This window comes from Anguilla anguilla, chromosome 6 (genome assembly GCF_013347855.1).
Source record: "Anguilla anguilla isolate fAngAng1 chromosome 6, fAngAng1.pri, whole genome shotgun sequence".
In the NCBI taxonomy this organism is placed as follows: Eukaryota; Metazoa; Chordata; class Actinopteri; order Anguilliformes; family Anguillidae; genus Anguilla; species Anguilla anguilla.
The window spans coordinates 52332278-52353959 of NC_049206.1; the positions used below are offsets into that span (position 1 = coordinate 52332278).

General features: G+C 45.1%; 2 protein-coding genes across 4 annotated transcripts; one reads left to right on the top strand and one right to left on the bottom strand.

Moving 5' to 3' along the window:
* Nucleotides 1–138: 138 nt before the first annotated feature.
* LOC118229929 (nephrocan-like) lies at nt 139–4540 on the bottom strand. Of its 2 annotated transcripts, none has more exons than XM_035422469.1 (4): nt 4302–4540; nt 3337–3423; nt 1477–2378; nt 139–936 (listed from the first exon to the last, which is right to left on the bottom strand). In XM_035422469.1, the coding sequence occupies exons 3-4, from the start codon at nt 2277–2279 to the stop codon at nt 510–512; spliced, it is 1230 nt and encodes a 409-aa protein (XP_035278360.1). In that variant the 5' UTR covers nt 2280–2378; nt 3337–3423; nt 4302–4540; the 3' UTR covers nt 139–509. The 2 variants fall into 2 exon arrangements, with proteins under 2 accessions (XP_035278360.1, XP_035278359.1); XM_035422468.1 differs by having other exon boundaries at nt 3337–3472.
* Nucleotides 4541–4721: 181 nt separating this feature from the next.
* On the top strand, nt 4722–20910 carry gopc (golgi-associated PDZ and coiled-coil motif containing). 2 transcript variants are annotated; one of them, XM_035422466.1, is made up of 9 exons: nt 4722–5213; nt 11682–11846; nt 12695–12718; nt 15365–15540; nt 16071–16236; nt 16413–16508; nt 16604–16768; nt 17472–17640; nt 17947–20910. In XM_035422466.1, exons 1-9 carry the CDS (start codon nt 4941–4943, stop codon nt 18063–18065), a joined length of 1353 nt encoding a protein of 450 aa, XP_035278357.1. In that variant the 5' UTR covers nt 4722–4940; the 3' UTR covers nt 18066–20910. The 2 variants fall into 2 exon arrangements, with proteins under 2 accessions (XP_035278357.1, XP_035278358.1); XM_035422467.1 differs by lacking the exon at nt 12695–12718.
* The last annotated feature ends 772 nt before the right edge of the window (nt 20911–21682 follow it).

The window sequence follows — 21682 nt, forward strand, 5'->3', positions numbered from 1 at the left end:
TTGCCATTATTCAAACCGAATCCTACTCCGTTTCTGCGAAAGGAAACAATAATCTAATGAAATGCAATCATTGTGCATTAATCGATTCTTCTTTAGTGCGGACATTTTTCAAAAGTTTAAGTCAATGATAGTCAGATAAAAGAATGAACAACTCATTTAATGTTAGGAAATGTTATATGTAAAGTTAATCGAACCAGCTACTACATTTATAAAACATTAGCCAAGAAGTGGGTTAGATTAAAAAGAACCATTTACAAAAAAAGAGACAAATACACAACAACAATAGTACTGGTATTTTAAGTAGAAACAAATGACAAAATGCTAGTTGTGATTATGGACTGCAATGGAGATTATTCATTAGTATATCATGTATGGTATGCAAAACATAAACTTGTATTTCCTTCTTACACAGCTCACAAGCAAACTCAATTGTTTGTTTATTCCATAACAAAACAAATGGAAACACGACAGGCTGTTGAAAAGACTATATTTAATATGCATAAAGTATGCTAAGAGTCATAGTCATAGTATTCCTCATTGTCTGTCTGCTCAATTTGTACAGTGCTCTTTTCTTGATTCTCCACAACCGTTTCTCGGATATACTCCTCACACTTATCTTGCTCCCTGAGGTACGCGCGCCAGTCGTCTCCCGGCGCGCGAATCGGCTCATTGCACAGCTCGGTGCGAATCTCCACCCTCCTAGCTAGCAGTCTCCTCTTAACCCGAATAATTTCGCAGCTACAGTTCCAGGGATTCCCATCCAGGTAGACCTTCCTCAGCCTAGGCAGCAACTCCAGTGCGGACAGGCTAAGAGAGGACAATTTGTTGTTGCGCAGATTCAACACCTGGAGGCGCTTGAGGGAAATCAGCTCCCGTTCGCGGATCGTTGCGATGCGGTTCCCTTTCAAATCCAGTCGAACCAGTGTTTCGGGGAGACTGGGGTGGTCAAGAAACAAAAACACAAACAGAAAACAAAAACAAATGAACAAACAAAACACGTTTGAACCACTAAATTGTACTAGCCTCACGTAGATTTCTCTGGCTAAGAATGACAATAATTTATTTATTTGATTCATTTCATTTCCAATTCTTTCTCCCACTTCAAGGTTTCCTACCTTAGTTTGTCTCTCTATTTCACTCTCTCTCTTGCTCTTCTTAAAATATTGAGGGTTTTTTTGTATTTCGGTCCACTAAAATGCAACATACGCATGCATGCATGTGCGCACACACACGCAAAAGGCAAACCTGCTTTCAGACTTCAAATTTCAAATTATTAATATGGTTTTGCTTATTCTTAATAGAATATACGATATATGAGCACGATCACCTTTGAGTCCAGAACAGCTTGCATTCTAACTCTTATAATTCTCTTAAACTTAGGCAGCTTGTCATTTCAAATCCCATATAATGAACTACCGCTTTCAACATCTGTAACGTGAAAAGAATTGTAAGAGCAAAGTCTGAATGTGCCCCTACCCCTCTGGAATAGCCGGAAGGAGGTTCTGTTCCAAGGCCAGGTCGGTCAGGTGGATGCAGTTCTTCAGGGCGTTGGCCTCAAAGTGCTGGATGGAGTTGTTCTCCAGGAACAGGTGCCTCAACTGCCTCATCCCAGAGAGCTGCTGATAGGTGATCTCCTGGATGGAGTTCTGCCCGCAGTCCAGTTTCTCCAGCTTGGGGGTCACCCTGGTGGGCAGCGTCCGGAGGTGGTTCCCCGACAGCTCCAGCACCGTCAGGTTGGGCAGGCGCAGGCCCCCATCCACGGACACCAACTTGTTTTGGGACACGGACAGCGCGGCAAGGTGGCGGAGGTGGCCCAGTTCCCGACTCCTCAGGGAGCGAATCTGGTTTCTGTCCAGGTTCAGGGAGGACAGCGCCTGGGGGAGGTCATGTGGGACTCTGACGAGGCCATTCCCCGTCAGCCGCAATGTCGCAAGGGACCGCAGCAACGTGAAGAAGGCCGACGACAGAGAGGGAATCTTGTTGTTCGCCATGCTCAGCAGGTTCAGCTGAGCCAGTTTGAGGGAGCCCTGCACGCTCTCGATATTATTACTGTCCAGATAAAGACACTCCAGTTTTACCAGGGGGGAGAGAGCACTGGCACGCAGGTTGGTTATCAGGTTGTTCTGCAGGTCCAGCACCCGCAGTTTTTTCAGGCCCTCAAACGCGGACTCCTGCAGGCCTTGGATCCTGTTGTTGCCCAGTTTGAGGGTCTCCAGGCTGTGGGGAAGGCCACGTGGCACATGTTTCAGCTTGTTCTTCTGGAGCTCCAGGCTTCTCATGTTCCCCTGAGCCCTGAACACCCCAGACTCCACCACCTCTACTCCACAGGAGGACACAATCACTTCCTCCAGCCCTGTCAGGCCATGGAAATCCCTGATCTGAAATGCACCAAAAAAGATCAGTAATTATGCATCAAATCCATAGTTAGATTAATATACCCAATGAGTGATAAATGCTGTAGTTATGCAAGTTATCATTGGGAAAGCAACCTTTAACATCACATATGAATCAGACTGATCACATATCAGTGTGCAGACCTAATTGTACAAAAATTAAAAAAGAATATGCAAGCATATAACACAAAGTATGGAATTCATATATTGCACATTGTTTCAAAAGTGTTAGTCTACACGTGCACACTTATGTTAGGTAATATGAAATTTAGATCAGAAGTCTTTCTGTGACTTAGCTAATATATGTGTAAGGCATGGGAGACAAACAAAAAATTAATACCTTATAACACTTTAAAACATGTAATAGCATTCAGTATGAACCATAATCAATTATGCACATTCACCACGTTAATGTGCACCACCCCCCCCCAAAAAAATGAATAAAATAAAATAAAAATATAATATTTATTTTAAAATAAAAATAAAGAATTGCTGTGATTTCTAATGTGCTACAGGTTTTCAGCCATCTAATTTTTCCATCTTATTTACATTACACTCTCCAAAAGTCAAGAACAAGAAGACGGTCTCCAGAGAAATACTACATTCCTGTTCCCTCTATCATTTTGTTTAATCCATAACAGAGAAACCTCAGGTACAATCAAAAACATTCTGTTGATATCTGCAAAAAAAAAAAACTGAAATGTGCTATGCAAAAATTCATATTTTTGTATATGAACATATCATGGTTTTACATGACATTTAAATTACTTAAAATATATGAAAACGGGATGATATATAAATATGCATACTTTTATACTTTCGGTGCGTAAAGTTGTTTTTTTTTAAGTAATAGTTTAGACAGAGTGACTTAACCTGTAGTAAATACAAGAGCATTAATTCACACAGTAGATCTGTAGAAAAGCCCATGTGCCATTGCCCTTACCTTTAGCTCCTTTAAGTGGTTGTATCCCAAGTTGAGTTTCCTTGCATCTTTTGGAATGCCGGAAGGAACAGCTTGCACCCGGAAACACTGCACGGATTTTGAATATTCACAGACGCATTTCTTTGGACACGAATTGCTGCAAATGCAGCAATAAGGTTGCATTATTACGCAAATAAAAAGCAAGAGAAACCACATTGTGAAATCCCTGGAAGTCAGGCATTGACTCTGCTGCTTAAATAGATCTGCTTAGTCGGTGAGAGTGGGTTTTCTTTGCAAAGTTTGGAACAATGGCAGAGATTTTATCTTTAGTAAAAACAACATTTGACACTGACAAGGAACTGACAAACAGTAATAGATTGCCCTTCTGTTTGTGGACGTGAGAAACTTGCTGATAAACAATTTACTGCCCATTCTGTTGAACAAATGCAATTTCCTTTGTCTGTCAATACTTGACCGTCTCCTAAGTTCAACAATGAAGGAGCTGCTTTAAGTGCTGTCTTTTTGTTTTGTTTTTAGATTAAGAGTACTAACTTCACCATGACTTCGAAAAAGTTGTATATCGCGGTGGATGAATTAATAACCAGTCCTTTAGTTGTCTATTGGCAACCTCTGTTGTCCCATGTGTTCTATGTATCTTGTATTTCCTAATCTTTCTCAGTATAAACTCCCCATGGAAAGTGATGCTTTTCAGTTGTACTTCATGGACAGAAGACTAACCAAATTAAATAAACACATCAGTCTCTGAATAAACAGAGAAACACATATTTAGTTTTTAAGCTCTTCATTTTAGCATTTATTATAACATCATTATTTCCCACTACATCCTTCATATAAAAGTAAACATATAAACTGGCAGTAACTTATATCCAATAATTTAATGATTCTAGGATATGAATTAATGCAACTTTCACTATGTTTACTTAAATTCAAAATTTTGTATTTTCAATTTAACATTACAGCATTACCTTGTTAAATTAAGTAAGCCAGCACAACTTAATACCACAATTAATAATCATTAGTTTTTCTGTTTTCTGCGGACAAATATAGCTAAACGTACTGCCATTTATTTGTGGTTAGCCTATCTGTGTCCAGCTCGTAAAAAATGTAGGCCAGAGTTCCGACACAGGGTGGGGTCAGCATGAATAAATAGGGAAAGACACATGGACAGAATATTTTTAAGACTGTCTATTCATTCTATCCCTATAGCAAGGAGTACATAAAGATGAGGAATGCAAAACGCCAAAGACAATGTAACGACCGGAAATCTTTGGTTTGTTTTGGTTTTGACACCTCCCGATCGATTAATTCTGCACTCGGCTGCTTTTTGCCTACAAGGGCTCAGCTGTGTGGCAGGCAGTGGTAGTCGATGCCTGCAATCCTGAGTCTCCGATTTCCGATTTCCTGGTCCGCAGAAAGCCGAAGACAGTATCTCAAAAATAGACCTCCTTGTCAGATTGCAATCGCCAGCAGGCCTTTGAGGCGCCCACTTCTAGTTTACTGAAATAGCTACCGATTTACAAAAGTAGCTAGCTACAAAAAGAACGGGAAACAAAGCGCTGTCGTAATCTTACAAGTAGCAAAGAGGATTGCTTGCGCGGTCTGAAATGTCTGCTTCGGCCGGCGCTGTCTCTCCTGCTGCCCAGGGAACGGCTCTCGTCGGCTCTGGCGGTGGGATGTCGATGTTTAGATGGTTGGAGGTTCTGGAGAAGGAGTTTGACAAGGCGTTCGTGGACGTGGATTTATTACTTGGTGAGATCGACCCAGATCAAGCAGACATCACATATGAGGGCCGACAAAAGATGACAAGTCTCAGCTCCTGTTTTGCCCAGCTTTGCCACAAAGCGCAAACCATCTTCCAACTTAACCACAAATTAGAGGTGAGCTCAAAATATTTGACTGTATTTGCGCTAGGCTAAGTGTGAAATCACCACGAAAACGGAACATGGAAACTGTGCTGGCCATCAAATATCATGTTACTTGGCTTGGTTTTCTTTATCGGTTGTTAGATTGATTGTGGGATCGTAGGTAACCTTATTAAAATATGTAGGCTAGTTGTTAACGCTGGCTAGCTAACATAACTAGCTAATCAGTACGACAGCAGCCAATGGAAGATAATCAACAATAGTGAGGCTCCACGTTGGCTGGTCTCTTCCTGGCTGTGAGCGTGTGAGTGCAACACGACTAGATAAGCGATTCAGGAACTTGATGTTGGCTTTCCAGGGTGGATAGTGTAATTATTTGCGCTGCGTGATCGCTAGATATACAACTTGCAGAGCTTGCCTGCTAACCGAGTAACTGTGCTTATAATCATGTGTTGTGTTATTGAGTGTATTAGCAATCCATCCAACGTTAGACATTCATTTAAGAAGCAATAAGGTTACATGTCATTTTGACATCTTGGAAACGAATGTTGGTAAAAAATAATACTTATTTATTCACTCACTCACTCCCACTCACACAACATTCCTTTCGTGGTGGAACTTTAGTGACAAAGTGTACAACTTTCTTGTTAAACTAAGCCATGGATATCCATAGACAGTTGATACCTGCCTATGGATATCCATAGACAGTTGATACCTGCCTGTGGTTCCCTTACGATTGTCCTGGTCGAGTGATGGTGTGCTCTTGGTCAAGGAGTATTGTTGTCACGGCAAACTAGGCCTTTTCAGTATTCACAGTCCTGATGAGAGTGCCCGTAACACAGTAATCAATACCACATTGAAGCACTTAGTTGCCTTTACTACAGTCTGCCTATTTATAAAAACCATTTAGCGTCAGATGCTGTAGGAACTGTATTACAGATGCTCTCCATTTTGAAGTTCATTTTATGCTAATGAATGACAATAAAGACCACTAAAGCTTTCATACGTAACATGTAGCCAAGTGCTTCTGCCACAGTCAGAGGACACTTCTTTATTTTGTTTTATTTAAATTTTTAACTGTTTTTTTGCATGTTGTAGTCTCGCTTTCCAGTTGATGAACTGGAGTCTGACTGCAGTGCACTTACCTTTATCTGCAAGTAATTGACTCTGTACATCAGACCTAGACACAACAGTCCAAATTGAAAATAATGTGCAGATCTCAATTACTGGCCATGGCTTTTTACTGTGCACACAGCTATATTTATAAGGCTACATTTTTATATATAGCCTAATACATCTTGGCCTGATGATAAATGAGCGGTCATTTCCTTAAAGCTGGAGGCCAGGAGTATGCATCACCATCCGTTCTGTTCTGTTCCCTGAAACAGGGCTGTGCAGTGCATTATATTTAATCATTTAGCAGAGCGACCTACGCAGATAGCATTATTAACATACAGGCCCTTTTATTGCCTGGATATTTTACTGAAGCATTTTAGGTTAAGTATCTTCCTCAAGGGCACAACAGCAGTGCCCCAGCTGGGAGTTGAAAAACACGACCTTTGGGTTGGCTCCTAGTTTCCTAACAATTAGCTATGCTGCCCTGCCAGCCTGACCTGCGTGGGCATTTTATCGGAAAATGAGTTCACATAACGGGAACAGTGCAGGAGAGTCCACACAGTCTGTAGGGGTTCACAGATAGGTATTGGCTGATAATGGCTTAAAACAAATATCAGTATTGGCCGACATGCTAGAATTATGGGCAGTATGACAGCACAACATACATGCAGAGGAGCGTTCTGCTGATGCTGTACAACATTTAGGTCAAAATGTCGTTCTCAAAAAGTATCTTAGCATACTCTATTTAGTATTTATTTGTAATATATCATTTCTACCAACCAAACTCACAAGCAAGGCTATGCAGAGACCTTGGAGCTCTCTAGAGTCATGCTCTCTCGTAATTATAAAGTAAGCCAATAAAAATATTTTGCTATACAGAAGAAATGTGTTCCAGTTTTCTTTAATAAATTGTCTGCGGTTGTCTAGCTACTTCTTCCACGAATGTGGAACCTTGGTTTCAGTTTGGAGTTGTGCTGTAGTGTAAAAGAGGGTGCTATCAGTATCGGCCTTGGATTCAGACTTGAGGATTAGTAAGCACAGATAAGGTGTTGATATTTAAAATTGAGGAGTTCTTTTTAAAAAGCAGAACTTCAGGGGGGAAGCCTCAACATTTACTGCACAAGGCAAGATATACTCGGAAGAAACGATATGCAGTACACACAAATGTCACCAGCCCTTAAAAATAAAGAGGGAAATAATTGCCTTTTGTGTTTTTGACTGGCTTCTTCATCTCCTCTCTGAAGTATTGAACAGAAAAAAAACCTTCTGAATGACTCTATTATTGAAAGAAAATGAACGCTCTTTTTCAATAGATGGCATTATGTTAATTTGTCCAAATAACTCATGGCCTTTGCCAAGGCGGTACTACGCAGACACCAGTCTGTACAGACCCTGTGTTCCTCCCCGCAGCCAGCGATTTCTCGCACATGGACTCGGGGAAACTTTTAACATGCATGATGAAATAACAGGTGCCAGCACATGCGCACACATGTGAGCAGGAGCCGCTGACAAAATAGCTTCTGTACAGTGGCTCTGTCTCGGGTTTATGAGCCACGTGATTGGCTGCTTTATGAGCGATGCGATTGGCCGCTTCCGCGCGTCATGTGCCGCGGCGAGTACGAAAAACCGCAACGCACGACGGAGCGAAACCTCAAACTTAAGCTGTTGTGAGATATAAAGCCCATCGCATGGGAGAGAGAGCCCGCAGGCCGTGCGGGTCAGTGGGTTCCTCGACTGTGCGGAGCTGGCTGAACCTGCCAAGCTCGTTGGGTCGTTACATGAAGGGGTGCGGGAATGCGTCTCCGCAGCCCGGGGGGGCGGGGCAAGGGGGGGGGGGGGGGTTAGCGCTCCTCCTCTCCCACCTGAGCGCCGCCACAACATTCCTGGGCCGGAAGCCAAGGCCCAAGCGACAGCCAGGTTGTGTCTCCACGACGACACAGTCAAAGGTGCCTTCGCTGATGCTGTGCTTGCCCTGCACAGTCAGTGCTGTTTATGAGCAGGGAGAAGCCGGTTTACCATTACACAGTTACTCCGCATTGGCATGGAGATGGGTGCAGGCACCTGCTGAAATATTGATGCAATCATTCAGTATCTTTCTTAATTAAAGGCCATTTCCGAGAGTGCTCGCCTTCAGCACCCATTAACAGTCGGTCTTGTTAAATGGCAGTTTCAAAATGAATGGATCCCCCCAGGGTATCACGCAAGGATACCTCATGCGTTACGTAGCAGACTTAGAATGTAGGCCTAATCAGCCTTGGAATTCATTCTAACTGTTGTCAGCCAAGTCATTTGGCACATTTGGCAGTTATTCTGCTCTAAAACAGACAGACAGACAGACAGACAGGAGGTGGTAACACATCCTCTTTTCCACCTTCCACTGGTGGAGGCATTCGGAAGCCGGCGTGCAAATAAATTAAGTAAAAATGTCCAAAAAATCTCTTAACCTCACTGACTGCTCTGTACTGACGGCTGTTTCATTGATATTACATTTTAGCATTTAGTAGCTGCTCTTACTTGGAGCAACTCACGCAGAATTGCACTTTAAAATATACAATCCATTTATACAGCTGGATATTTACTGAAGCAATTGAGGTTAAGCACCTTGCTCGAGGGTACAATAGCGGCGCACCAGGCGAAAATCATACCAACCATAAGGGTTTACGAGCCCGGCTCCCTAACCATTATACCGCCCCGTCAATATGAGTGAGCGCCCCAGCGGCTCGTACCCCGGGACGTCCCGTTTCCAGCTGTCCCTCGCCCCCGCGCATTTGGCGCGTCAGTTGTCGCTGGGCTCTTCACCGCCCCCCCCCCTCCCCCGGGAGCCTGTTGCAGTAATCCGCTCTGAGCGCTGCCCTGTCAAAAGACGCCTCCTTTTCCGATGCACAATGCTAACAGGGCTTTATCGGTGGGATTAGCCCCGTCCCTTCGGACCGGTCCGTCTGCCCTTTGTGTCATTCTGTTCGTTAGCCGATTAACCAATCAAAAAACAATTACATTTTTTCAAAGCCGGGGTTGCGGGGGAGTAGAAACCAGCGTAGAACGTTAGAGAAATGGTGCTGTGCACCATTATAAGAGTGCACACAGCCAGCGCTTCAGTGACTTGCCCCACACCACTGGTCTGAGATCAGTTTTAGCCCTATTGGAATATTTTTTTCAAAATTCTAAGTGATTCTCAGTGTTCTAGAACTCCATTGCTTTCGATTACCAGTAGTGATTGTTACATCAGCATTAGAACGTTCAGTTAAGAACATTCTAATCACATATTTGTGATCTCACACATTTAAAGGGTTAATGAGGGGGTAGAGGGAGTGAGGGAGCTGTTTGGAATGCACCCGAGCAGTTCAGACGTCGTCGGTGCATGTGCTCTTTCCTGTGGGAGAGTGCCCAGGCTGCCAGACACCCCTTCTTGTCAACGTCAGGAAGTCTCCCCGAGTTGGCAGATGCACCTTCTGGGAGGGAGGAGGGGGGGGGGGAGGCTCGGGGTGGTCAGCAGCTGAGCTGGAAACGCTGTGTCTGTCCGAGCCGCTCAATGCGCCCTTTCTTCTTTAAACAGATGGAGGTTGTCTCAGCTGTTGTCGAGAGGCTAAGGTGTCCTGCAAGGTGCCCCCACCCCCCCTCCCCCCCGCGCTCCTGTTCCTGTTTGCATACTTTTCTGTTTTTTTTTTTCCTCCATGTTTTCAGGAAGGATTGCCATCTTGCCGTTCTGCTCCAGCCTTTGTTGTGGCAGGATAATGGGCCCGCATTCGGTCCGCACGCTCGCTGAGATTAAGCAGACCTGTCGGGTCTCTGTTCTCCGAGCGGCAGGGCCCTACAGTGGCTGCTGTCCTCGTACACACTTTGTTTTGTGTGGAGTTTATGTCTCTTTTTGTAATAAGAGTTTGTTATTAACAATTTAACTCATTTTTACTAATGCAGCACTGTCTGCATTACCACAAAATTTTGGTCATGGGTGCGTTTCTTCTCAATGCCTGCTGGCTGGGTGCTCTGCCATGAAGGAGTAATCAGTAGGGGGAAAAAACAGTCAAAAGCACATTTTATGCCTTAGCTCAGCGTTTTACTCCGTGTGGCTAATTGAGTCACACTTCTGTTATCGTCAAGTAAAGGGAGGCCATGCTGAGCTCGGGGAGAAACGACATTGAAAAGAGAAGGAAGGCATTTTGCAAATTCAGCGAGGCCTGTCCCTGCGATTTGTAGTTCCCCGGGTAATGGCAGAGGTGGAAACCGCGCGTTGTAACTCGCATTACTGTACTGCCTCCACAGCAGCGCGACTCCTTGCGTAACATTACGTAATCGGACTACAGGGAAACTCTCCACTTCCTGAACAAACAGGGGTGTGAGCGGAGAGAACAGAGAAGAAGGGAGAAAGATCAGAGAAAGGGACAGAACAGGATGTGAAAGACGAGCATATAGGGATTATGGGAGAGCTGGAGGAAACGTGGCCAAGCGAGTATTTGCGTGAGCGATATCCTCAAAGTGGGGGCTCAGGAGAGCCAGACAGACTCAAACTAACCGTAGTAAAGTGGTGAGGTTTACGCTGGCCACAGCGTTGACTTGAATTCCAGAGAGAAGATAAGCTTTGTTTCTCCCCGCTTCTCGTTGCTGTGTCCTTTTAATATCCTGTCTGATGGACAGCGCTGTTCCGTTCGGGCGCGCGCCATTGTCCTCTAAATCTCCCGAGCTGTTTATTTTTCGCTGCTCGGCGTCCCGAACGATTTCTCCTCGGCCTCCTTCTCACTTTAAAAACGGCATGAATGAAAGGCCGTGGGAGCGGAGGAGCGGAAGACTCGATGGCTCGCACCGGAGTCCGTGTTGGGCTCGCGCCGGAGTCCGTGTTGGGCTCGGCGCGGCGCGGCGCGGGCGGGAGCCCCCCGACCCGGTACACCGCGGCCTCTGAACGCCGCTGCCCGGCCGAATAAATCGATGATTTGACTCAAAGGACAGTTTTTTTTAACTTCCCGGGTCTCTGGGTAGGGTAAGGTTGCGCGGTAAGACCGTGTGAGGGATCGATAGAGGCATCCGCATTAGGCCCGTACGTGCTCTTAAAGGTGTATGCCATCAAAACATCAATGTGAAAGGGCAGAGAATGGACATTTGAGGCTCATGTACCTCAAATTAATAGAGCAGTTCAGCTTTGGAATGGCTCTGTGCTGGTATGTATGAAAAATGTTATGTCTGACATTTAAAAAGCAATCAAGTTCAATTGAATATCTATTGTTGTCATTATTAGTATTAGTATTAGTATTAGTAGTAGTAGTAGTTATAGTAGTAGTAGTATAGTAATTCTGGAGAGGATGACTTTTTTGATGAGGTTTTGATTTTCAGTAGCACAGAAGCAGCCTTTGACCTTTGACCTTGCGTGTGCCCCAGGCCCAGGTGGTGGACCTGAAATCGGAGCTGACGGATGTGCAGGCGGAGAATGTGGTGGTGGAGAAGGAGGTCCATGATCAGCTGCTGCAGCTGCACGCCATCCAGCTGCAGCTCCACGCCAAGACTGGCCAGGACACGGACTCCGGGTCCATCAAGGCCAAGCTGGTGGGCAGTACACACACACACACACACACACACACACACACACACACACACACACACACTTTCTCTCTCTCTTATTTTAGCCATCTCTTTCTCCCTCTCTTTTTCTCCTCTTAATCCCAGCCTGAAGTGCCTAATCAATCTTGTTAGCTGGTATTGAGTGGAAACTGAACAGAGCTAAACAATCATCTCTCTGCTTATTTTTAGCTGTTAACACATGGGTGAGAACAGTGGTGGGCGGCAATATGTTTTCTTGTATTACTGACTTTACCCGGCTATATCCTGCGCTGTTTGACATCAAAATATAATAACTCGTATAGGTTTTGCGGAAAACCGCGCTTTCAATGGAAAAGTTATTTTTGGACACCACGCCGTGACAGGATTTGGCTATGACTCATGATTCATTCTTGGCAGTGTGTGTGTGTTAAGGTACAAAGGTGAATCTTACCGAGAATGGAAAGGAAATTTGTGACCTAGATAAAACAAACAGATAGGCGTGTAGATATTAGATTGTGTAACCACCGCTGTCATGTTTAGTGTGTTTTCTCCCGACAGACGGATCTGTTTCCAAATACTGACCACTAACTGGCTGATAACATTCCCAGCTTACAAGCGAGACTGAATTACAGTTCTGACTGGAGGGGGTCATCCAAATTGTATACTATTATTTATTCAGGCCTACATTTTGTGTGATTAGATACAGGGCCCGAGTTGTAACGAGCTGTAATAAGCTGTTATAAGGCGCAAGCTACGTAAAACGAGCGGGTGTTCCTCTGCTTGGCTGTAATTACGGTGCTGAACTTCTAACCTTTGACCCCTCTTTGTTTTTTTTTTTTTCTTCGTGTCCTAAGTCTGTCCCGTCCGTGGAGGAGATGGTAAGTCTGAGTGTCGCCCATTCGCCTGTCGCCCCCGAGTCTCAGTGCATCTCCTGCCCGTCTCCCCGCTTTCCGAAACCCGCACCCCCCTTTCACGTCGCTAACGGCTCTGTGCGCAAGCCCGGGGGGCATTATGGGGTAGAAGTAGAACCAGCTCCTCATCTTGTCGTCCGCATGCGCGGTTTTGGGATGGGATAGTGCAGTACTTATCTCGTATATTCTGAAAAAAAATTTGGTTGGATTTAATTACAGGCTCGTTGGGAAAATGAATGAATTCGCTCATGAACGCATTCATTCATCTGCTTTGTAAGAAACCGAAATGGTGCGTATTTACGTTGCGTTTAATTGAATATGTATATAGCATTATAAAGAGAGCTGGAATTGGCCGGGCTGAACAGAGATCGAAGCTGATCGAAGGTACTGCGTTAACCCTTTGAAGTGTTCACTAGGCTCCGGTCTGAAGGGCTCCAGAGAGTTTCTGCATGCCCTGAAACTCGCGAGCATTTTCAGACGCATCTCCCCTGCGTTGAATACGTTTGTTTTCATTTCTGCTGTCCAGATCAATTGTCACTCCTCTGTATCTGGTTCTCCATCTCCAAGTGCATATCATTAATTCCCTATTGAGTACTAACTACTGCCGTGAAGCATCGGAGAGGAAACGATGTTCAATGAATAAGCTGGGGAGATAATTTAAGGGATTTAACAGGTTTCTGCGGTTTAATATTCTGTGATCCACAAAAAAATGGCCAAATTACTATTAATCATTACATGACAAGACTGGATGGTGTGTCTATCAATTGGGACAGTTGTAGAGCCAGTTGTCTTTAGATGGTTACAAAGCAGTTTGTATTCTCTTGTTACTTCTGTTTGTCTTCACTTATTGGTAGTGTAGTATTATTTCATCACCATAGCTGTTCTTCACAATTCCTCTCTTGAATCGCCGGCTGGGGCTGACGGCCCCCCACCCCTGGCAGGCGCTGTCCCGGGCTGAGAGGGAAGCAGCCAGTGGCCATTTGGCGCACGGTTAGGATGAGCTAATGCGGCGGTAATTTGAGAAACCCTCGGTAACCCCCCCCCCCCCCCCCGACCCTGGCGGGGCCAAGCGGCCAATTACATCCCTCTACCGCGGAGCACAGTCTCAGCGTGGGTCGCAGTCAGATAACGACGTCAGCGAAGCTTAACCTGAAACGTCTAGGCCAGCGCTGCCCAACCCTGTCCCTGGAGATCTACTGTCCTGTAGGCTTTCAGTCCTAACAAAGCACACATTATTCAGCTAGAGATATCATTGTGCTGTTAATTAGTAGACCCAGGTGTGCCAAATTAGGGTTGGAGTGAAAACCTACAGAGCGGTGGATCTCCAGGAGCAGGGTCGGGCAGCCTTGGTCTTGGTTATCAGGTCTGTGCTTGGACGTAGCTTTAATTTCTGCTGACTGGACCATCCAGGAGCCCCACATATAGTTTACCTTATTTTACAACAAAAAAAATATGTGTATTAATGCTCATATATAAATGTTATAATTACATTTCAGTGGGTTCATGCTTTTCTCATAGTCCTTCTCAATGTCATTTTTTGTGTGGATTTGCATGCTTTTGTCTGCGGAAACGTTTTTGTCCAGTTGCACAGTGGCAACGATACTAGCACTGGGGATACCCCATGCTGGTAGAGTGGTGATTGTGTGGAGTGATTCAATAGGTAACTGTTGCAAACCATGTTCTCATCAGAACACCGAGCAGATATCAAACGTGCTACATGTTACATAAGAAATTGATGTGCAGAGCATTAGCCTTTGCCTGGAATGTATGCGCTATTAGCTGACATATCGCTCAGTTCGGTACGTGTACTGAACGCGTACTTTTCTCATTAGTGTTAATGAATTACAGTATCACAGTCGCCTTTCTTTTTTTATATGTGCAAGTCATGTAGCGCTTAGTATAAATAAACATGTTCTGATGAAACATTGGACCAAAGTTAATCATCAATTACCCACTCGCGAACTGCAAACAAGGGCAATCGGATTTTGGGGCCATCTGCCCCTTTGATTTAGAAGCAGCCTCTAGTGGTAAGATGCTGTGACTATGCCTCTTTGATGTGGCCAGGCCGCTTCGAGAGAGATGCGTACGGACATGTCCAGCCAAACGTAATGCTGGTATACGAGCCTCAAACTTGGTGCTAATTGCTAACGTGCTCTTGGGGCTGTTTGGGTGAACTTTGACCCCGTCCATCAGCTGTCGTTTTTTGCTAGCGCGCAGATGGGTAATTGGATTGACCTGCCGCGCGAACGGCTACCTGTCCTCGTCTGCCTGCGGCGTCCGAGTAGATCTGCTCCTGCGGCACGCCTCGTAGCGCTGGCTGTAACCCAGGCCTTCTAGGGTTCTGTCGAGTGCTGTCTGTCCCCTCCCCCGCCCCCCCCTGCCCCCTGCCCCCCGCCCCTCCCCACTTCTCCCCTGTGGCGCTGCCGTCAGATGGATTTGCTCTAACGGTGATGTGAAGAGACTGGGCGAGCCCCGCCGACAGAACGGGGTCTCGGACCCCCGGCTCGGCCGACTGTGTGTGATGGGACGCCCGGCTGACTGGTACTGAAGCCTGGGGTTCCAGTGCGTATCCTCAGCAGACACTGACTGAGTGTGTGTGTGTGTGTGTGACAGGAGAGGGAGCTGGAGGCTAACAAGAAGGAGAAAATGAAGGAGGTGAAGCTGGAGGCGGAGGTGAAGCTGTACAAGAAGGAGAACGACGCGCTGCGCAGGCACATCGCCGTGCTGCAGGCCGAGGTGTACGGGGCGCGGCTGGCCGCCAAGTACCTGGACAAGGAGCTGGCTGGGAGGTACAGCCCTTCCCATCAGCCACTTCCTGTTCCGCGACTCTTCAGTCACGCGTTACTGACCTAAGCGTTCAAGCATATAAAAATTAGTATTTCCTTTAAAATGTTTAGTAACCTTCAGAAATTATGATCCAGGTCTGCTATTTATCGACACTGTATCCGTATTGTTGTTTAATTGTAGTGCTTTTCAACAAATTCTTCTTCCAAACAATTTAGCTCTATAGGACATTACAGTTTTCTACTACTACAAGAAAGACATAGGCTTTCAAAATATTTTGGCAAACTGAAGTCATTTTCTTGAGAAGAAATCGTAGAATGAGAAACAAAATTTTGATCCATGTACTACTAGGAAACAATCTATAAAACCTGACGTTACCAGTGGTATTAGAAAAATAATGATCTGCTTATGTGATGTATGTAAGTAATGACCCGTTTTCTTGTAGTCTTGTATTTCACTGATGTTTGTTACTGGGTCATTAATCTTTTCCACATTGAGAATTTTACACTAACCTCCATCATGGCGTCGCGTTCAGAGTCCAGCAGATCCAGCTGCTGGGGCGGGATATGAAGGGGCCGGCCCACGACAAACTGTGGAACCAGCTGGAGGCCGAGATCCACCTCCACCGCCACAAGACAGTCATCCGAGCCTGCAGGGGGCGCAATGACCCCAAGAAGCCCTTGCCGTCACCAGTGGGACATGTGCGTGGCACAGTCATTTTTCTCAATGACCTTTTGTCACCTTACTTTTCATAAAATTAGAGACACTTTCTAATCTATTTGTTGACAAATGTCATAGACTTTGGATAATTAGAAGTGGATAATTTCACAGCACAACAAAATTAAAAGTGAGCCTTTGTGACTTCCCCCGTGTTCAGGAAACAGACACTTTGAAGAAGACCCAGGGAGTCGGGCCCATCCGAAAAGTAGTGCTGGCCAAAGAAGACCACGAAGGACTGGGCATTTCCATCACGGTGAGCTGAGCTACAAAGAGCCTGTGAAGTTTTCTGTTCTTTTGATTCTGAACTTTTCTGATTGGTTTAAAAAAATTGTGTCCACCCCCGTTTAGGGAGGGAAGGAGCACGGGGTGCCCATCCTGATCTCGGAGATCCACCCCGCCCAGCCGGCCGAACGCTGCGGTGGGCTGCACGTGGGCGACGCCATCTTGGCCGTCAACAGCATCAACCTGCGAGACGCCAAGCACAAGGAGGCGGTGACCATTTTGTCGCAGCAGGTGAGGAGGTGGGGTCGACGGGGGCGGGGCAAGGAGTGCGCGTGCTTCCTCTGCAGGGCCCAAAGTTCAGCCGACCAGCTGGTGGGTCAGATGACGCAATGTGTAAATCACCACTACTTCAACAAACTGAGTGGATGGCTTGTGTTTCAATAATGTGTGACAAGCTATCCAACAGACACACAGACAGACACACACCATGTCAACTGTCCCAGTCAGTCAGTGAGTAAACGAGTAAAAAACTGTGAGCATCAATGTGAGGCAAGCAAAGAGTTTTGGGGAAGCCAAAAAAGCGGTCATTATTGTTAAATACAGCATGCTGTGTTAACGGCTAACTGTGTAGCAAAGAGCTTTTTAACGATTCTGAAAGGCTAAGTGCCACCCACTGTAATCAGCCTAGGAGCCTAAGCAGTAACATTAAATGCCTTTCTGGCTTCTCTACCCGTAGACCATCCACCATTAGGATAAAAACGTTGAAATTCTGTCAGTTTGACAGTTATCAGTAGGACATGATTGGAACATTCGGGTACATTCAGTGCCAAAATGGATGTTCATTTAATCCTAACATTCATGTAGCCTTGCACCTTTGAATGTCATTCCTCCCACTGAACATTTGACGGCTTGCCAGGGTGCCATTTTGTCTTGACATTTTGGTGTTAAAAGGGATAGCAGGGCACCATTAAGTTGTCCTCCTCTGTGCTTGCAGCGGGGAGAGATCGAGTTCGAGGTGGTCTACGTGGCCCCGGAGGTGGACTCGGACGACGAGAACGTGGAGTACGAGGACGACGGCGGCCATCGCTACCGCCTCTACCTGGACGAGCTGGAGGAGGGGTCCGCGGCCGGCCGGAACAACGGCACGGGGGAGGTGCTACAAGGCGAGTACTCCTTCCTGTGCAAACGCGCGAACGCGTTCTTATTGGCTGATCCAGAAACGTGTCACTAAGCTGAATAATGGTGTGGTAAAATACCTGCTCGTAATATCAAATAATACGATGGCGAGTTTAAACTAATTGGCTTCTATTCCGTAGCCAATGGATGTAATGCCAGAATGTGTTTTGCTTCTAGTTTTAAAATGTGACAGTTCTCAAAAGTACAGTCTAGTCCGTTTTTGTAAAAGGAAGCAGTGTGGGTTTGAGGGAGGCACTCGAGTGAATGAGTATCTCTCCTCTCGCCTCCTGAAGCTCTGGAGAAAAACGCAGCCAGCGCACCGGTGGAGAACGGCGACAACGGGGCCTCCAGCGAAACGCTGTCGGAAGAAGGCGCCCAGAAGGCCTCCGAGTCGGCGGAGAGTTCCTCTTAAGACGGGCGGACGGAGGACAGCGGTGGAGATCGCACGGGGGGGGTGGGGTTCGGGGGAGGAGTGGAGGTGAAAGACTCTACATGTCTGGTAACGAGTGTTTTCTACTACGTTGACAACCGACTGCGTCGGAAAAGCACTGGAGGACGCCTGGGGGAACACGGACGGGGGAGGGGGGGAATGATGATGTCACTCGGTTGCCGTGGGAACGCACTCGGAACACTTGTCGAAAAATCACGTCCCGTTCTCTTTGTTTCTGCATGGAGGGGAGCCGGGGATCAGTTTTGCGTTCCAGTCGCCGGGAAGAGGACGAATCCTTAATTCGGTCCACAGGACTGTGATAGGCTTCACGAAACCTGCTTTCTGAATGGTATACATTATTTTTCTTTTTGTTTGTTTTTTTTCTCCCCTCCCTTTTGTTTGTAGCGTCTGTGTGGTGGCCGACCCAACAGGCATTGTGTGACCAGATTGCATCGTACCTCACCAACATAGCCCTGCTGTTAATATAGAATATTTACAGAAGATAGAAAAAATTAATCCATTCATCAATATTGTACATACTTTAAAGGTAGTCTACGCACCTGTAATTGCAAACGGGTTCTGAGGGTTGTGTCTTTCCTCCTTTTACGCTCGTCCCCTATACGATATAAACTGCTCTATTCTCTTAATGGATCTACAGAATTGTAAAACATTTTTCCAATGGTCGTCAGGGGTACTGTGAAACAAAAAAGGCAACCGTTATGCAAGTTTTACATATACACACTTCGAAAAGGAAGGGAGATGGGTGCAGGACTGTCGATAATCTGATGTGAAGGGATGTTGTTAATGATCACAGAAAAATATGGATCTGCCTGGTTTGTTACATAGTAATACACATACCCACAATTCCCAGTTTGGGGATTGGGGGATATTGCACATAGTCATTGTAAAGATTAAAAAATGAAAATGAAATGCAGATATATGGGCCTTAATTATATCAAACCTTAATTGCAGTGCACATAGTTCTTTATTTTGGGTTAGGAATTTTTTTTTTGGGGGGGGGGGGGGGGGGGGGATGGGTCAGGGTCAAACACCCACCCACCTGTTTTCATTAATTTCAGCCACTTTTGGGCATGTGATGTCAACCTAAGAATGGAAAATGAGTGGCACATTAAAACTAAAAGTGAAGTGCGCGTTGCAGTTAGATTGATTGAGTCCACGGTGAACTCAGTTACGTTTTGCCTGGTGGTCTCAGTGGTTACAGTACAGAGGGAAAGCAGGCAGGCGAGAGCTGTGAAGTCCGATTCTGAGCACTTCGGAGCACAGAACAGGCACTTCGCCTGTCTGCATCACTACACAGCTAGTTACTGATATTTAGCAAAGTCTTTATACACATGAGTATTTCTGAAGGAGAGTGTGGCAACACGCAATGTCTTAAGTTTCTGTGCTCGAGTTTGTGCATGCCATGGAATTTACTGTATTTTTGTCCCCCCCCCCCCCCCAGACAAATACTCCCTTCAGCTCGGAAAATATGAAATAAGGTAACTGTATCATACAGTATTTATGTATAGTTTCTACATATGCCCTGCGCTATAAAACTGTAAAGATCTTTCCAAACAGGAAATGACAATGAGGGAAAATATATCTTCCTGACTAATTAAACATGGTGGTATGAGTGCTATACATTGGTTTATAATGTGAAGATGCCAATTTTTTTTTCTTCTTCTCAGTTTTACACTTCATTAAACTTCCTGTGATACTTTGCTCTTCAAGATTCCCAGGGTCTGAACTGACATATCTCAGCTTCCTTAGCTACTTGACCTTCATTCGCTATTTGGTTTCTTCTCTTGCAGCGAGCATGCTATCGAAGTGCGTCTTACCGTGTTCTCTGAAGTTCTGTTGGTTACTGTGGCAGTCTAGCAAAAAAAAAAAAAGTATATTCCTGCTTTTCAGGTTCCAAAGACGACTATATGAAAAGTCTGAGCTGCTTACACTGTGTATCGGTTTCAACTTAAAACGTGATTGACATATCGGAGCGATAGAAGAGCTTTAATTGTGTAAAGAACCAAAACGCGTCATCTACATGCAAAATATGGAAACTCAAGTGAACAGCAATAAAACACCATGTCAGTACTTATGCACTAAGGATTGTTGTAAAAATATAACTCTGCTGCAAGCTCCTGTCTTAGCTCCTATCGTATATATAACTTTATATAGACATAGATTTGTTGCAAGCCAATATAAAGTAGAATATATATATGGGTTACTTACCAATATTGTTACTGAAATTTATATGCAGTATTGGTCTTCTTCTGTTAATGTGACATAACCCCAACTGCGAGGAGATTGAGTTGGCGGTCTTGACAATCGTCTGTCACGCCTCTTCGTGTAAGGGCTGCGTGTTAAGATTTGATATTGGTGAAGGGACTGTTTAAATTGAAGAAACCCTCCTCCCACCCCCCCCCTTTTTTTTTAAATTTAATTTTAAGTGCGCATCGATCACTGTTTGAAACGCTTCGCTCGGTCGCGCGCCCAAAGAACTCTCGTTCTGTGCAAGTGAAGCGCTGCACACCGTCGGGCGGTCCAGATCTCCGGAAGTACACCGCCCCCCACTGCATGCAACTGAAAACGCTCACGTCAACCGCCTGTCGCAAGTGCCGTCGCTTGAAGGAAGGAAAGAGGCCCTTTTTTGTACGTGGTTTTTACTGTTTTTTGGGGAGCGCTTTTTTTTCCCTTTTCACCCCCTGCGTTGTTTTATGTCACAAAAATATTTCTTGGACCTTGAGAGATTTGGTATAAATGTCTTATATACATCTGTAGTAAATGTATAACATGTAACATTTGAATAAACTTATTTGCCCACATGGTGCTCAAAGGGGTCAGTTCAGTTTGTCGAATTCAGTGGGTCGATTCTACTGGATGATGTTCCTGAAAATAAACCGAAAATATAGGGACTGAAATGGCTTTTATCAGCTATTCTAGTCGCCTTTTCTGTGAGCTTCCTTTCCGCATGTCTCTGCATGCCTCAAGCATTTTATCACAAGTCATGTGGATCTATTGAACCTGTAAATGGATTCTGTCCCATGAAGGTTTAAAAGTGAATGTCTTTTAACAATGGAAAGTTCCAGCTGCTGCAGCTTTCCTTCTCATGTGTACTAATAACTGATACTTTTGATAAATAAAATTTCAGCATTTGTCATGTGGCAGTTAATGCCTAGCTTCAGTGGAGGTTAGCTTGTAGTCTTTACATTTCACTGCAGCAAAAGCCTAGTTGCATTACACTGACACGAACACCAGGGGGTGGTATACACTTCTCATTTACACACTTGAGTTTCTTTTAAATGTTGTTGAACAAAAAATGTAAGCAGTCAGCGTGCCAGCAATAAATTAACTTGATCTATTGCCATTTGTCATTTTTACTGTTTGGTGCTCACCTACAGTATTCCAAAGTTAAGTGGGTGTTTAAAACTGAAAAACACATTTTCCTGCACTGGCCACTTCAGCCAATATTTTAGCTTGATGCACCATAACTAAACGGAATTATTAATTAACTGTTTATGAATGTAAGGTTTTCATTCAAAAAGGCTGGGGGGGGGTGTTTTATCTTGATGGTAAGATCACTGCATAAGTTTTCGATAGTC

What these genes read in the sequence shown, in the direction of transcription:
- LOC118229929 (XM_035422469.1), bottom strand. Translation starts at nt 2,279, where the DNA reads ATGAGAAGCCTGGAGCTCCAGAAGAACAAGCTGAAACATGTGCCACGT. An exon ending in CTTCCGGCTATTCCAGAGGG is followed by an intron (nt 937 to 1,476) that starts GTAGGGGCACAT and finishes TGACCACCCCAG; the next exon opens with TCTCCCCGAAACACTGGTTC.
- gopc (XM_035422466.1), top strand. Translation starts at nt 4,941, where the DNA reads ATGTCTGCTTCGGCCGGCGCTGTCTCTCCTGCTGCCCAGGGAACGGCT. An exon ending in AACTTAACCACAAATTAGAG is followed by an intron (nt 5,214 to 11,681) that starts GTGAGCTCAAAA and finishes CGTGTGCCCCAG; the next exon opens with GCCCAGGTGGTGGACCTGAA. An exon ending in TCCCGTCCGTGGAGGAGATG is followed by an intron (nt 12,719 to 15,364) that starts GTAAGTCTGAGT and finishes TGTGTGTGACAG; the next exon opens with GAGAGGGAGCTGGAGGCTAA.